The following is a 15,544-nucleotide window of genomic DNA, read 5'->3' as shown; positions in this document are numbered from 1 at the left end:
AAAAAAAAAAAAAAAAAGAAAGAAAAGTAGAAGAAATCAAAAGACAGTGGAGTCATGAAAATCAAGAGAGGAGCGTACTTCGAGAGGTAGTAACATGGCCACAAGCTGGAGTGTCTAGGAATGTTAAGCTCTGGGAGGTGACAATATGTTGGGAAATGGGGAGGAAACTTCAGTACTTGTAGATACTATTTCTCTCTGAAAGTGAGACTAGAAACAAAACATAATAGATTCAGTTCAATTTAGAAAACATTTACTGTTTGCACACTATAGGGCAGGCAGGATCCTGAGCCCTGCTCACAGCCTCCGAATCCTCTCCGGAAGGCACTTCAGGCGGCCAGTGGCACAAGAGCATGCTACAAAGCTCCATTCCAGAATCTTATATTTGCTAATAATGCACTAACAGGCAATCTCTAAATAAGTACCTGGGAGAAGATTTAGAAAATACCCAAGTCTAATCAAGAAAGCTAAGAAGTGATTTCAGAGAAGCAAAATTAGGATGTAATTGATATACCCAAAAAACAGGGATCTAATAGATGGCTTGTATTCTGTCCTAAGGAAAAATATCATATTTAATGAAAAAAGGTAAAGAAGGTTAGATTTTGGGTTACTGCTTGTGGATGGAAACTGCATTTCAAGTGAAAACCTGATAATTTGTCAAAGTCCTCCTGAACCCTATATAGGGGAAAGCTAACCAGACCAGACAATGTGAATATATGATCATACACTAATGTATCAGCATCCAGATTTCTATGTTAAAGTCTTTGGATAATGCCTGGGCATGGTGGTCCATGCTTGTAAACTGAGCATATTGGGAGACAAAGGTGGGCAATTGCTTGAGACCAGCCTGAGCAACATGACAAAACACTGTCTCTACAAAATACAAAAAGAAATAGTTGGGCAAGGTGGTGTGTACCTATCATGCCAGCTACTTTGGAGGCTGAGGTGGGAGGATCACTTGAGCACAGGAAGGTTGAGGCTGCAGTAAACCTTGATTGAGCCACTGTTCTCCTGCCTGGGCAACGGAGTAAGAACCTGTCTCAAACAAACAAACAAATAAATAAAATCAGTCTTAGAGTCATGATGGACTCTCATGTGACTCCTGTTAAGTCATTTTAGAGCTTGTAGCAGATAGATTAAAATAAAAGCTAAGTTTTGGGGACGTTTGTTTGTTTTGAGACAGCATCTCTCTCTGTCACCCAGGTTAGAATGCAGTGGCCCGATCTCGGCTCACTGCAACCTCCACCTTGAAGTTCAAGTGATTCTTGTGCTTCAGCCTACCAAGCAGCTGGGATTACAGGCACGCACCACCACATGCAGCTAATGTTGTATTTTTAGTAGAGATGGGGTTTCGCCATGTTGGCCACGCTGGTCTCGAACTCCTGACCTGAGGTGGTCTGTCCACCTCGGCCTCCCAAAGTGCTGGAATTAGCCACGTGAGCCACAGCACCTTGGCAAAAACTAAGTTTTCATGTTTTAGGTACAAAACTGCCTTCCATCGTCACCTCTTATCTATATATATATAAAATATGCTATATATATATTTTTCATTCTTCCCACTGTCAGTTCTTTACATTTTACTCAGATCTCAAGAAATTCTTCATCAACAAAGTAAATTTTGGAACATAACGTGAATTGGGGGATTCAGTTGGTCCCATCTCAGCATGATTGCCTTCTTTTTCCTTCTACATGCTGCCCCATTGCATACACCTGCCACACTGGCAACAATAGTTTGGAAGGAAGAGAGTGGGTATTTATGTCTCAGAACAAACCGTGGTGCAGATATTCCTAGAAGAGTGGGGAGGAATTAATGATCACAGAGTGGTTCCATAGGGCTGACTTACTGCCATGTGGGGCAGGTTTGCTTGATTCAGTTGTGGCTTCCAGTTGTCAAGTTGTGTCTACATTCACTATGCGTGACCTTTTTGATGGATTGTTCACATATTTAAGTTTTCTTTTTCAAACACAAACTTTGTTTGACTGTATTGATTGCTTATTTGTATTGATGAGTCTAACGTGCTCTGGTGGGGGGACTCATACCTGCTGAGACTGTCCTTCTTCAATTCAATAGGTATTGACTCCTGCTATATGCCAGGCACTGTCCTGTATAAGTGAAGACATTAAAATTTCTATTTAATAATTCCTGATAAGTTGAATACAGTTCAATATGCTACTTAAAAATTGATTTGCTATGATTTATCCCCCCCAATAGGATATAAAATGGCAAGTTAAATATGATGTGAAGTCAATTCAGTGAATGTATATACACTTATAAGCAAGAGAAAAGCCCATTTTCTGGTATAAGCTTGAATTTCCCTTTCTTTATGCCTGCTTATGAAAATTAAATATCTCCCATTGTAGATATTTCTGAACTAGATTCCAAATAGGGAATTTAAGGGATTGAAGAATTTAGTAAGTAGATCATCCTTTTTGCTCAGTCAAAAGTGATTTTTTTATAGGCAAGTTTATGCTCAGTATAAAACAAATACACACAGAGATATCATCAACATGCCAGATATGTTTGCATATTTTCCCCTACAACTTCAAGACATGATACATCTAAATGAAATTTATAGGAGATAAAGAGAAGGATGAGGCCTTGGTGAGTGAACTACTGTACCTACTATATTTTTCTATAGAAACTTCCTTCTGGACAGTTAGAGATCTCTTCTGTTCAGCTGAAAATTTTACAGGTTTCTTTATTCACTCTGTACACCTTGTGTTTGTCCATAATAAAACTCAAGCCCATCAACTTGCCATTGGTTTTATCTTTTCTTAGAACTTGCCTCAGGAAGGCTCACCTAAAAATATGAAAATATGAAAATAACTCCAAGTGATCTATGGTTCTTATTCTGCTCTGTATTCTTCTACCGCCACATTATTTTTTTAAAGGATCCCCAGGATGCCATCCCCAGAGGAACCATGCTGGCCATTTTCATCACCACTGTTGCCTACTTAGGGGTTGCAATTTGTGTAGGTAAGTGGTACGTCTCTAGTGTAAGAATGTCAGAATCATGAGGGGTCCAGTTATTCACGTCTAGTGGGCTTTCAATGGAACATAAATACAAAGATTTTTTAAAGGCAACAATTTTAATTCCTTCTTGATACCTTAATGTTAGTGATTTGGATGCTTTAGGGATTTAATGCAATTAAGCTATAATACAGGCATCTCCGGGTCAGGCTTGAGTAAAGCTAATCAGGTTGTCATTCTACCTGAACACAAAGGGGGTCCCATTTTACTATCCTTGATTATCATCCCACTGCTAAGGAGGCTACCACTTTCAGGATACACTTCCTTTGTTCTAGGAGGCAGGAGAGAAACAGAATAGAGAAAAGAAGTGAAAAACAAAACCATCTAAACTTAAAAACAGCCTGAGGGAAGTATGAAAGATATGGAATTTGTGACTGTGTCTCATCCTTGCACTGCTATCCCTAATATGGAAATGTCGCTGTCACCAGTTGACGGAAAATCAGAACAAGACCCAGCAGTGTGGGCGGCCGGCCCCTATATTGTTCAGTGAACAGAAAATACGTGTGCTCACCGGCTGTTCCTGAGGATCACTTGGGTTCCACCTGCTGCCTGCAGCCATACCTCCTCCTGGTCAGGGGCTGCCTCCTACTTTTGCCATAGTAGGAGAGGAAGAAATGTGGTTTCCCAACATTTAGAGAAGAAAACCATCTTTTGTGTACAATAGGGAAAACAGCTCCAGGCTGGACACTGTGGAGGCCAAAGGGCACATCCCAGTCTTCTTCCGTTTACTGTAAGAGAAATTGAGAAGGTGCATGTACCTACAATTGGTTTCTGGAGATAAAAGCAAAAATTGACCATAAATCCTTCCCGGTCTCACTGTCTCTAATCTGAGGAAATTTGATAACTTTGTTAAAAGTATTGTTGGAGCTGGGCACAGTAGCTCATGCCTGTAATCCCACTAATTTGGGAGGCTGAGGCCAGAGGATTGCTTAAGCCCAGGAGTTCAAGACTAGCCTGGGCAATACAGTGAAACCCCAGCCCTACAAAAAATACAAAATTAGCCAGGAATGGTGGCATATGCCTATGGTCCCAACCACTCGGAAGGGTGAGGTGAGAGGATTACTTAAGTCTGGAAGGTCAAGGGTGCAGTGAGCTGTGATCACACCACTGCACTCCAGCCTGGGCACAGACTGAGACCATGTGTCAAAAATAGATAGATAGATAGATAGATAGATAGATAGATAGATAGATAGATAGATAGATGTATTGCTGGGGCATGTCCAAGTTTAGTTACATGTACAGAGATTTTTTTGTTTCATTGCTTTAAGTAATCACATTTATAAATGATATTGAAACCACTAAAGTTAAATTTCTCAAGTGGTTTTCTTTTTTACTGCAGTTAAAGTGAGGGAATGAGTAAAGTTATAGATCTGCTTTCAGAGTTTCTGGTTTTGCCCATAATGGGTAGAAAAATAAGCATTTCTACACTTTCCCAGCATAGGAGGATAGTCATGGAGTGAATGTCCTGTCATTAGAACAAATAATGGCTCGTGGCCTGGCTTCATGGAAATTTTGAGAGATCTATTATGGAGAGGTTAAAATACATGATTCAAAGAATTCAGTTCAACATAAATGAACAATGCAAACAGGTAAAATATGAATGAATAGTTTATAATCGACATCCATGATTTCCAGCATTCAAGTAGAGGCTGGCAGGCTACCTCTCAGGACTCTGATAAAAAGAATCTCTGCAAGGATTATTTTAAATGGCTCTTTCAAATAGAATATACTCTGATTTTCTTTTAAGTCTCCCAAATTCAAAGAATGTGGATTTCATGGCTAAGATTAAGGAATCCCATTCATTCCTGTCACTGGGACCTGTCTTAAGGGTATTAGCAAGGCATAAGAACCCACCCTGGGTAGAGTTTGAAAGGCAAAGCAGTTTTATTGGTTAATATTTAGTTTGTAAAGTATTTATCCTTCATGTAGTTCAGAAAAGTTTACATATTCTTTACACATATATTCATATATTTCAAAAATCTTATCAAATACATAATGGCAAAGATTAGTTAGAAAAAATTACAAGGGAAAGCTTTATTCACATTAAGGCTGTGTGAGCACAGTAAGGATTGGTGAGCACAGGGAGAAGTAACAGTGATTAAAATATATATCAAGGGTCTTTTAAATGGCCACAATACCATTTTTAAGAGTCTATCCTAGGAGAAAAAGCTTATGCGCAAAGATGTTCATCATAGAATTCTTATAATAGAAAATAACATATATTCAAATGTATGAAAATAATGGAATAGATCAACTGAGATAGATATTTGATCAATATGATTTTACCCTTACCTAGGAAATCTGAATATTGTATTATAAACCATTTTCTTTATTGTTTAAACCATTAAAATTGCATATAATGTAGAACTGTAACTCTGTTTTATAAATTATGCAAGGAGTATCATTAGTTGAAAATAAGGGCTGCGTTCTCTTAATTGCTATAATAGAATTCCGTCATGCCACCCCTTGGTTCTCTTGCAGATGAGGAAATAAATCCTTCTACTTGAAAGATATCTGGTTGTTAGTACTAAGCCAGACATATGTATTGAGTATGTATGGCAGTACATATGAAGCACTGCCATACAAGTTTTAAGAGATCAGAAATTAAGACTCAGTCTCAACTCCCAAGTCTCTTACCTCTCAAATCGAAGTCACAAGAGGCAGTTGAAATGGCAGCCTGTTAAGAAAACGAGAAACCCCGGGACTCGGCAGATGGGAGCCTCCAGTTACCAAGAATTAATCACAGTGAACAGAGGCTAAGAAATGGACCTGTTCAGACTCAAAGTAAACTATGTTTTCAGAATAAAACTGTAAGGGACCAGAACCTTATAAAGAAATAACAAGCCGCATTTTTTTCCACAGGGGCCTGTGTGGTCCGAGATGCCACCGGGAATGTGAATGACACCATCATTTCTGGGATGAACTGCAATGGTTCTGCAGCGTGTGGGTTGGGCTATGACTTCTCAAGATGTCGACATGAACCATGTCAGTATGGGCTGATGAATAATTTCCAGGTTTGAAGCAAAATTTTGAAATGTTCATTGCTATTATTTTATTTTTAGAATGTCTTATAGAGTAATACTTTTTCATCTGCAATGGATTGATTATTGACTGACAAGAACCCAGCAAGGAATGACTCATATGGGAGGGAAGGGAATCATACAGGCATTGTGTGTTAGCAAATCCTATGGTTACATTTACTGTGGTGGGGAGATAATAGGCATTCGGATGAATTGCATCACCAAGGAGAGGTCATCTCCTGGCACCACGTGTCTTCCAATCAGTTGGGCAAAATTTCATGGTGGAAAGGAACTTAGTTAGCACTTGGAATGTATTTCTTTCTTTCATAATTTTAGGGGTTTTTTTAGATTCAAGGAGTATCCTATATGTGCAGGTTTGTTACATGAGTGTATTGTGTGATGCTGAGATTTGGGGATATGAAAGCAGGTAGCCTCTGTTCACTGTGAGTAGTTCACCCAGGTACTAAGCATAGCACTCAATAGCTAGTTTTCAACCCTTGCCATCCTCTGTCCCCAGTGTCTCGTTGCTACTTTATGTTGATGAGTACTCAGTGTTTAGCTCCCACTTATAAGTGAGAACATGTGGTATTTGGTTTCCTGTTCCTGTGTTAGTTTGCTCAGGATAATGGCCTTTAGCTGCATCCACGTTGCTGCGAGGGACATGATTTTCTTTTTATGTCTGTAACATTCCATGGTGTGTATATATCATATTTTCTTTGTACAGTCCACCATTGATGGGCATCTAGGTTGAGTCCATGTCTTTGCTATTGTGAATAGTGCTGCAATAGACATACAGGTGCCTGTATCTTTTAGGTTGGATGATTTGTTTTCTTTTGAATATATACCCAGTAAGGGGATTGCTGCGGTGAAGTGATAGCTCTGTTTTAAGTTCATTGAGAAATCTTGGAATGCATTTCATACAAGGCCAACAGCTTAGACAAAGCCTTTGAGCTGGCCCTGGAGAGGCTGGAAGACAAGGCTGAGAGAGAAATTGTGAGTGCCAGACGGGAGGTAAATAAGAGGGAAGGAACAATGGAAGTTAGAAAAACTAGGACTTTAAATATATTAATTTGTCGACATGATTGGTGAGCAGAGGGAGAAGTAAATTTGTTGTGAATGCTTCATTCTTTGTTTTAATAACCCACAAAGAGAAATTAACTCAGCTGAATTCATTATTCTAAAATATGACTTAAATTGATAGAATCACATCATGTCTCAGAGACAAAATTATGTTTAATGAGCACAGAAGTAGCAAAGGTCTAAAAAGCCTCTGTGTGCAGGAAGAAGAAAGGTTAATGGCTGTAAAAAGACTAGTAAAGAGGTGAGCCTTCCCCAAACCTTATTAGAATACTACTTTCTGCTGGATAGAATTCCCCATCATCAAAGAAACATATGGCCACAAAGAACAGAGAAAAAAATATCAAAATCCTTGAAACCATTTCCTTCTTTATTCTTTCCAGTATCTTCTGGATATATTGTGGTGAGCATTTATTATCTTATAAATAACCAAAAAAGCCATTTCTATTTAAAAAAAAATAAAATGAAGAATGTGAAAATGGGCTGAGCATGGTGGCTCACACCTGTAATCCCAGCCCTTTGGGAACCCAAGGAGGGCAGATCACTTGAGGTCAGGAGTTTGAGACCAGCCTGGCCAACATGGTGAAACCCCATCTCTACTAGAAATACAAAAATTTGCCAGGCGTGATGGTGGGCGCCTGTAATCCCAGTTACTCAGGAGGCTGAGGTATGAGAATCGCTTGAACCTGGGAGGCAGAGGTTGCAGTGAGCCAAGATCACACCACTCCAGCCTGAGTGATAGAGGGAGACTCAGTCTCAAAAAATAAAAAATGAAAAAAGAATGCAAGAATGAAAATGAAGCAGAGGAAAAAAAAATCTAGTTAAAAGCAATTTGCTTATGCAACAGATTCCTCAGAAAGTCTCCTGACTTGTACCTCTCCTCTCAAGGTCATGAGCATGGTATCAGGGTTTGGCCCCCTCATCACTGCAGGAATCTTTTCTGCAACGCTCTCCTCCGCCTTGGCCTCCCTTGTCAGCGCACCCAAAGTGTTCCAGGTAATACAAGCACAACAGCTCGTGCTTCTCCCTATAGCCGTTTCCACAGAATGTGAATCAAACTGAAATACTCACTCTCACTGGCAGTCATTTTCCATCATTTTCTGAAACAGTTAATGTTTGCATCTGGCTCAAGTGCTATGTCTGCCACATAGTCAAGATCGATTCAAATAATATAAAGAATGATAAACTGCAGTGTTAACTTGTGCCTCATCTTGTGTATCACTTAATCTTTCCCCAAATCTTCTCGTTTGAATCACCTAGAGAAAATGACTGTGCATAGCTATAAATGACAAATTTCTCCTCTTCTTTTCCATTAGGCTCTGTGCAAGGACAACATCTACAAAGCCCTGCAGTTTTTTGCAAAGGGATATGGGAAAAACAATGAACCCCTGAGAGGATATATTCTCACTTTTCTTATAGCCATGGCATTTATTCTTATTGGTTTGTAAAGTTTTCTTGTTTTTATTGAAAACCAGAGAGTTCTTCTGATTATTTATAGGGCTTTCCTTTTAGCATGAAAAAATTACCTGTTTTATGTTTAGGATCCCATTTGGGAATATTGGCATCTAAGAAGGAAATGAGAAATCCTTGTGTGTAGAGGGCCTTTGAGGAACTCAGGGTAGACTGGGTTTTAATCTATTCTTTTAATCTGAGTGTTGGAAATCCATCCAGCCAAAGGCAGCTGAATCCTTCCTCCTACCTGCCTGAAATTGTCCAAATCTAGACATAGATGCCACTACCATATCTACCGTCCCGATGGCTGGCAGAATTGAATTGCCTATGTTAGTGTTCCTCAAACTGTGATTCACTGACCATCTATATCACAATCACCTGGGGTGTTTGGGAAAGTGCAGAGACTTCAGGCCCAATTCCAGAGTAACGTGAGTCAGACTCTCTGAGGATAAGGAGTCCACATTTCACAAGCTCCTCAAGAGATTCATAGACCACTGGTATCTGAGAACCACTCACCTAGACTATAATCTCTGCTTCCTCTCCTCAGGTGATATAGAAACAGCTACATAATCTTGGAGAGGCACATTCATCAACTTTAATTTGCACATTTCTCACTCTTCCCTAAGGCCTCACCTTTGCTGATGAGCATATCAGAGGAAAAGAAGCAGAAGACAGAGGATTTTGGGAGCCACACATAAGCAAGCAGAGACTTCCTCAGCACAGCAGTGCCAAGCAATGAGGGCTCCTCCTCATTGCATGTTAAACTCAGGAAGTGACTATAATTCATGAATCCTCATAGCATTTGTATGAGGCTGAAGAGGGGAATTTGTCTCTCTCTGTTAGATTTTTTAAAATTAAATTAAAAGTGATTATATAAAGAGATGTTTCCATTATGTAATTTAGTCTTTAAGATCCCAAATCATTGCCCTGTGCTGCATTTACATGAGAAAGTGACCAAAGTTTTAAAAGTTTTGTGTGAGTTGAAATAATATCCTTTAAAATCACTCTTTCAGAACAAGTGGATTGGCTCCACGCATAAGCTTCATGGCAGCTGTTTTGCCTACTTTCTTGTTGGTATCCATATTCCAGAATCACACCCAGCTGCCTGCATTTGCATCATTACATCATTTGCATCACTGAGGGTGATAGATGTCTGACCTTCAGATAAAGGATAACATCTCTATGTTTCTTCTTATATTGCCCAGTAAAAAATCCAGCTAGAATGAAATCATACCAGATATTTACTCACTGAGGCAAAAGTATTTTGGGGCTGCGTGCAGTGGCTCATGGCTGTTAATCCCAGCACTTTGGGAGGCTGAGGTGGGCAGATCACGAGATCAGGGAGTTCAAGACCAGTCCAGCCAACATGATGAAACCTTGCCTCTACTAAAAATACAAAAATTACCTTGGTGTGGTGGTGGGCGCATGTAGTCCCAGCTACTAGGGAGGCTGAGGCAGGAGACTCGCCTGAACCTGGGAGGCAGAGATTGCAGTGAGCCAAGATCGTGCCATTGCACTCCAGCCTGGGCGACAAGAGTGAGATTCCATCTCAAAACTAATAATAATTAATAATATTTTGCTACCCCTGAGAGGTAGAACTCTCTAGAGATGTGGAAGAGGTATGAATGACAAAGAGTCCTGAAAATCAGAGAGCATATATTGGGTCTAGGCAGGGAGATTTCCACAGGGGAGCTTTCCGTGCACTGGTATTTAACTAATATCCTGCAAAGCCTATTTATTGTGTACATAGCAGTTAAAGAACACAGGATTAGACGCCTCCAAAAAAGCTACAGGGGAGTTAATTGTATGCCCAGTCTCACACCTACCCATGGCCAGTTGAACTTTTTATAGGTAGAGGTCTCAATTGTCTAATTTTCTGATTGGTAGGCTTTTTTATTTCTTACTTTATGGAAACCCTAACTAAAAGTATGTATGTAGCCCCCAAAGAAAAATGACTAACTTCTTAAACTTTGACAGATGCTCACTATGTTTTCAATTTCCAAATAAAGTCAAGCTTCCAGACTATAACAGCTGTTTAGCCTCTGGTCTCATCACTCATACGTACATGTTCAATTCTGTTTCTTTTACAGCGGAACTGAACACCATTGCTCCCATCATCTCCAACTTTTTCCTGGCCTCATACGCACTTATTAATTTCTCCTGCTTCCATGCCTCTTATGCCAAATCTCCAGGTAAGCTTACTTCCAAAACTAAAATATGCCTAAGCAAACAGTTAGTTTGTCTCAATAAAATGAAATAAGTCAGTGAAAAGTGTTCAGTCTGTCTTTATATGTTTCCTTATATCCTAGTGGGAAGCGTAAGCCACTTTATTTTGGTGAGTTTGGGGATGATTTTTGAAATAGAAAAAGAATCATTTGAGCAATGGCCTTTTTGACCAACCGTAAAGTCAATTTTCTCCTGTGGTAATAAATTATTCATTGCAAGAGAAACCACATTTATTTCAGCAGTAGAAAAACACCGCTATTTATTTCCAGAGTGAAAGTGACCACAGAAGTGGAATTAATGTATATATTTGAAACTTCCTTACTATCAATTTGTTTCCTGCCCATGGTGCAGAAGAGAAGGATGAGTAGTTCCCATAATTACCTGCTGAGTGGAGGAGACGCAGATAGGCTGCATTGATGCTAGTGGCACCAGGGCCCCCTTTGGGCTGTGGTTTAAAGTTGTTCAAAACTTCACACCAAAGAACCTTCCCCATTCTAGTCAGTCCTCACCTCTTTTTGCTTCCATGGTCCACTTCAGTTTCCTCTGCTTTCCTGCCAGAATGGAGACGTCATTATCTACCTTCAGAAAGTTCTCCACCTTGAGGACTTTGACCCACCTTGAGGGATATATAAACACATTTCCACTCGTTTAGGGCCTGACAAGATCTTAAGCCTCCTGTGGAAAACTTGTTTCCAATAAGACAAAATACAGATGGAAGACTAACCTTAATCTAACCAATACTTGGCTACAGAAAGTAGCAGAGGACTTTTTGTTTCTTCGTGTGTTTTGTTAACACAGAAATGTGTGACTCCGTGCCATGTTATGGCCACTTTTGAAAAATAAGGTGAAATAATAGAGGTATTATTTATGTGAAAAACAAGTGAAAAGGAGGATGGGAAAGAAAAGGGGGGCGGGAATATAGAAAAGCATATAAAGGAAGACACGTGGATATCCAAACCCAGAAAATGTCTGCCCACTGCCCCCGCCACCCAACACACACACACCCACACACAGACAGGAAGCCAGGCTCAGAAAAATAAGGCTATTTTCAATGATGTTCTTGAAGTGCTATTTCCATCTTGTGGCCATTTAGAAAATTGCTTCCTAACACTTAAAGTTCTGTTGTGTTTTGGCAACTCCTAATTAAAATGTGCCCCTTCATTAACGAAAGGCGCCCTTCACATCGGAGAGTTTCCCTCCTATCCATACTGTCTTCCATTTGCTTTCACTTTAGGGAACTAAGAGAACACAGAAAACCCACGCGCATGTGTGCACTGTGAGAATATTTTCATTGCAAAATGCATGACATTAACACCTTGGGTTTAACAAGGCTTTGCTAGCCACTGGGTTTAAAAAGCCATTTCTCCCTCTTTTTCCATCAATTATTATTTCTGAAAGGGCAACCACTGTCCTCCTAGGGTAATGGAAGAGCTACCAGAACATCAAGCAGATTGACTCTTGATGACTTCTCTGCCTTCTCCCTGGGAGCAAAAAGCCCATTGACTTCACTTTTTCTTTCTTAGACAACCAAGAAGTTTCTCCTCCCCGCCTGACAGGCCCCACTCTTTCCCTTCCTTCTGCCTCTTTTCAGCTCCTGAGGGCATAGATACTAGATGCTTAAGATTTGGGAGTTTGGGAAGACATTTGGGGCAGAAAGTATGGAAGGTCCTGAATGGCACACTTCTCAGATGCTTAACATTTCCTAAACTTTACAGCATTCTATTTGGTGTAAGTAGCATCTTCATAGAGCAGGGATCCAATATCATAGGAAAATAATAACAGAGTTTGGAAATTGACTTAAAAGTCCTGATTCTTTATGTCAGGAAAAAGACTTGTTACCTGCATTCTTATATTCAGTGCCTGATAGTAGTAGAGTGGAAGTTTTCCTTCAGTATTTTTTTTTATTTCAGGATGGAGACCTGCGTATGGAATTTACAACATGTGGGTATCTCTTTTTGGAGCTGTTTTGTGCTGTGCAGTCATGTTTGTCATCAACTGGTGGGCAGCTGTCATCACCTATGTCATTGAATTCTTCCTCTATATCTATGTGACTTATAAGAAGCCAGGTAAGATCATAAGGACTGTATGGAATAGCGTTTCCAATTCTCTCTCTACTCATTTATTAAGCATTTATTGAGCAACTTTTATGTGCTTAAGCGAGGCTTATGTAAGGTGGGATATTAATAATATCATGCAATGTAATAATAATAATAGCTGGGGCCAGGCGCAGTGGTTCACACCTGTAATCCAGCATTTTGGAAGGCCAAGGCAGGCAGATCACGAGGTCAGGAGTTCAAGACCAGCCTGGCCAACGCAATGAAACCCCATCTCTACTAAAAATACAAAAATTAGCCAGGCGTGGTAGTGGGCACCTGTAATCCCAGCTACTTGGGAGGCTGAGGCAGGAGAATCGCTTGAAAACAGAAGCTGGAGGTTGCAGTCAGCTGAGATCAGGCCACTGCACTCCAGCCTGGGCAACAAGAGCAAAACTCTGTTTGAAAAAAAAAGAAAAAGTAATAATAACAATAGTTAACCTTGTCGAGCACTTGTTACATACCTTACACTCATTCAATCTTCACAGTACTGTTAGTCCCATTTTACAGATGAAGAAACTGGGGTTGAAAGAGTTGCCAAAGTAATAATCAGGATGTGATAGAGCTGACCATATATCCAGAATGTGTATGATACCGAACCAACCCGACAAACTTTCCATTATATCACTTTCTGTTTCTGATGCCCTGATAGACTAGATACAGTTTGTGTCCTCGAGGGGTTCACAGAGCCACACTTAAGGAATTAATTATGATACAATAGAGTAACCACCGTGAGAGTGATATGAGCAAATTGCTGAGAAAGTGGGAGAGAAGGGTTGGTTAACTTTGACTGGAGTTATTCAGGAAAACTTTCTGGTTCCTAACTTATGTTCACAGAGTCAACACCCAGTGGACATTTAACCAATATTTTTTAAATGAATAAATAAATTAGTTTTTTTTTTTAAAGCAAGCAACTGAGGTTTGGTTAATCAGAGTCAGGAAATGACATTCTGGGCAGAAGGCAAACTGTGAATGACATTAAGGACACATGTAAGTGCAGGGCAGCATATTTGGGAAGCTCAAGCCTTCCCCACACAGAAAGCTCTTGAGTGATAGGGAGAAGGGTCACAGCAGGAGCCTGGAAGAGTTGGTGTGGGCCAGATAAATAAGACACTTAAAGGTCATGCTAAAGGATCTGATGTTGTGAGCAACAGGAAGATGCCACAGGCTGGTCAATTGGATGTGAACTTTGGGTGTTGACTTTAGTACCAGATGTATTACAGCTGGGAGGGGCTGCAGCAGTGCAGTGCAGTGCAGAGAAGCCCAGAGGCAGCCTCACTCTCTCCTTTCCCTTACTCTGCCAGTAAAGCAGAGCTTGTAGTCACTACCTTGGAGGGGGCGGTTTAGCTTTTATTTACTACTTTACATATTTTAAACATCACATATAACTTACATATGGCAAAATTCACCTCTTTTTAATGTGCTGTCTATATGTTTTGACCAACTTGTACAGTGTTGTAACCATCATCAAAACACAGGGTATTCCTATCATCCCCACAAGTTCCCTTATACCCCTGCGTCGTCAATCTCCACCCTCCAACATAGCCTCTGGTGATTGCTTGTCTGATGTCTGATCCTCCAGCTTTGCCTTTTCCAAAATACCATATAAATATGAACATACAGGATATAGCCTTTTAGAAGACTTCCTTTCCCTTAGCAGAATGCTTTTAGATTTATCTATGCTGTTGCATATGTAAGTGGTTTGTTTTTTGTATTGTTGAGTGGTATTCTATTGTATGAATACATCACATATCCTTTTTAGTTCAATCTACCAGTTGATAGTCATCTGAGTTCTTTTCAGTTTAGGTCCACAGGACTTTATGTGGACTTATGTTTTCATGTTCCCTTGGGTAAATATCTAGTAGTAGGATTTATGATTAAATAAAAAGTATATATATATATATATATATATACAACTTTAGAAGAAACTGCCAAACTGTTTTCTGTGGTAGCAGTATGACTTTCCATTCCTACAAGCCATGAAGGAGGGTCCTAGATGCTCCACGTGTTTGTCAGCATGTATTATCAACATTTGATTTTTTTAAAGGCCATTCTAATAGACATGTAGTGCCACCTCATTGTGGTTTCGTTTGCATTTTCCCAATGATTAACAATGTTGAACATCTTATTTGCCATCCATATATATATTTTTAGTCAAGTGTCTGTTTAAATCTTTTGCTCATTTTTCAGTTGTTTTCTAATTATTCAGTAGTGAGAGTTCTTTATCTGTTCTGGATGCAAATCCTTTAGCAGTATGTGTTTTGCAAATATTTTCTCTTGCTTCTCTATTTTCCTTACAATTTGTTTTGAAGAATAAAAGTTCTAAGTATTTATGAAGTCTAATTTATCTTTTTTTTCTTTTATGGCTTGCCATTTTGCATCTGATCTAAGATATCTTTTCCTAATTCAAAGTCACAAACTTCTAGAAGTTTTAATGCTTTGGGAATTATATTTAGGTATATTATCCATTTTTATTTCTTTTTTATATATGATGTGAGGTATTATTCAAGGTTCACTTTTTACATATAAACGTCCAAGCCGGGCGCGGTGGCTCATGCCTGTAATCCCAGCACTTTGGGAGGCCGAGGCGGGTGGATCACGAGGTCAAGAGATCGAGACCATCCTGGTCAACATGGTGAAACCCCGTC

General features: G+C 39.7%; 1 protein-coding gene across 3 annotated transcripts in view; it reads left to right on the top strand.

Moving 5' to 3' along the window:
* SLC12A1 (solute carrier family 12 member 1) overlaps positions 1–15,544 on the top strand; it is a 102,383-nt gene that overhangs the window by 31,779 nt on the left and 55,060 nt on the right. For all 3 annotated transcript variants that reach the window (XM_017545113.2, XM_017545105.2, XM_017545119.2), the window contains exons 10-15: positions 2,890–2,974; positions 5,891–6,042; positions 8,014–8,121; positions 8,442–8,565; positions 10,668–10,769; positions 12,714–12,869. In XM_017545113.2, the coding sequence (XP_017400602.1) occupies positions 2,890–2,974; positions 5,891–6,042; positions 8,014–8,121; positions 8,442–8,565; positions 10,668–10,769; positions 12,714–12,869 (727 nt within the window). The remainder of the gene's footprint in view (positions 1–2,889; positions 2,975–5,890; positions 6,043–8,013; positions 8,122–8,441; positions 8,566–10,667; positions 10,770–12,713; positions 12,870–15,544) is intronic.

Source organism: Cebus imitator, unplaced genomic scaffold (assembly GCF_001604975.1).
Source record: "Cebus imitator isolate Cc_AM_T3 unplaced genomic scaffold, Cebus_imitator-1.0 Scaffold9, whole genome shotgun sequence".
Lineage (NCBI taxonomy): Eukaryota > Metazoa > Chordata > Mammalia > Primates > Cebidae > Cebus > Cebus imitator.
This window is presented reverse-complemented; position numbering and strand designations above follow the sequence as displayed.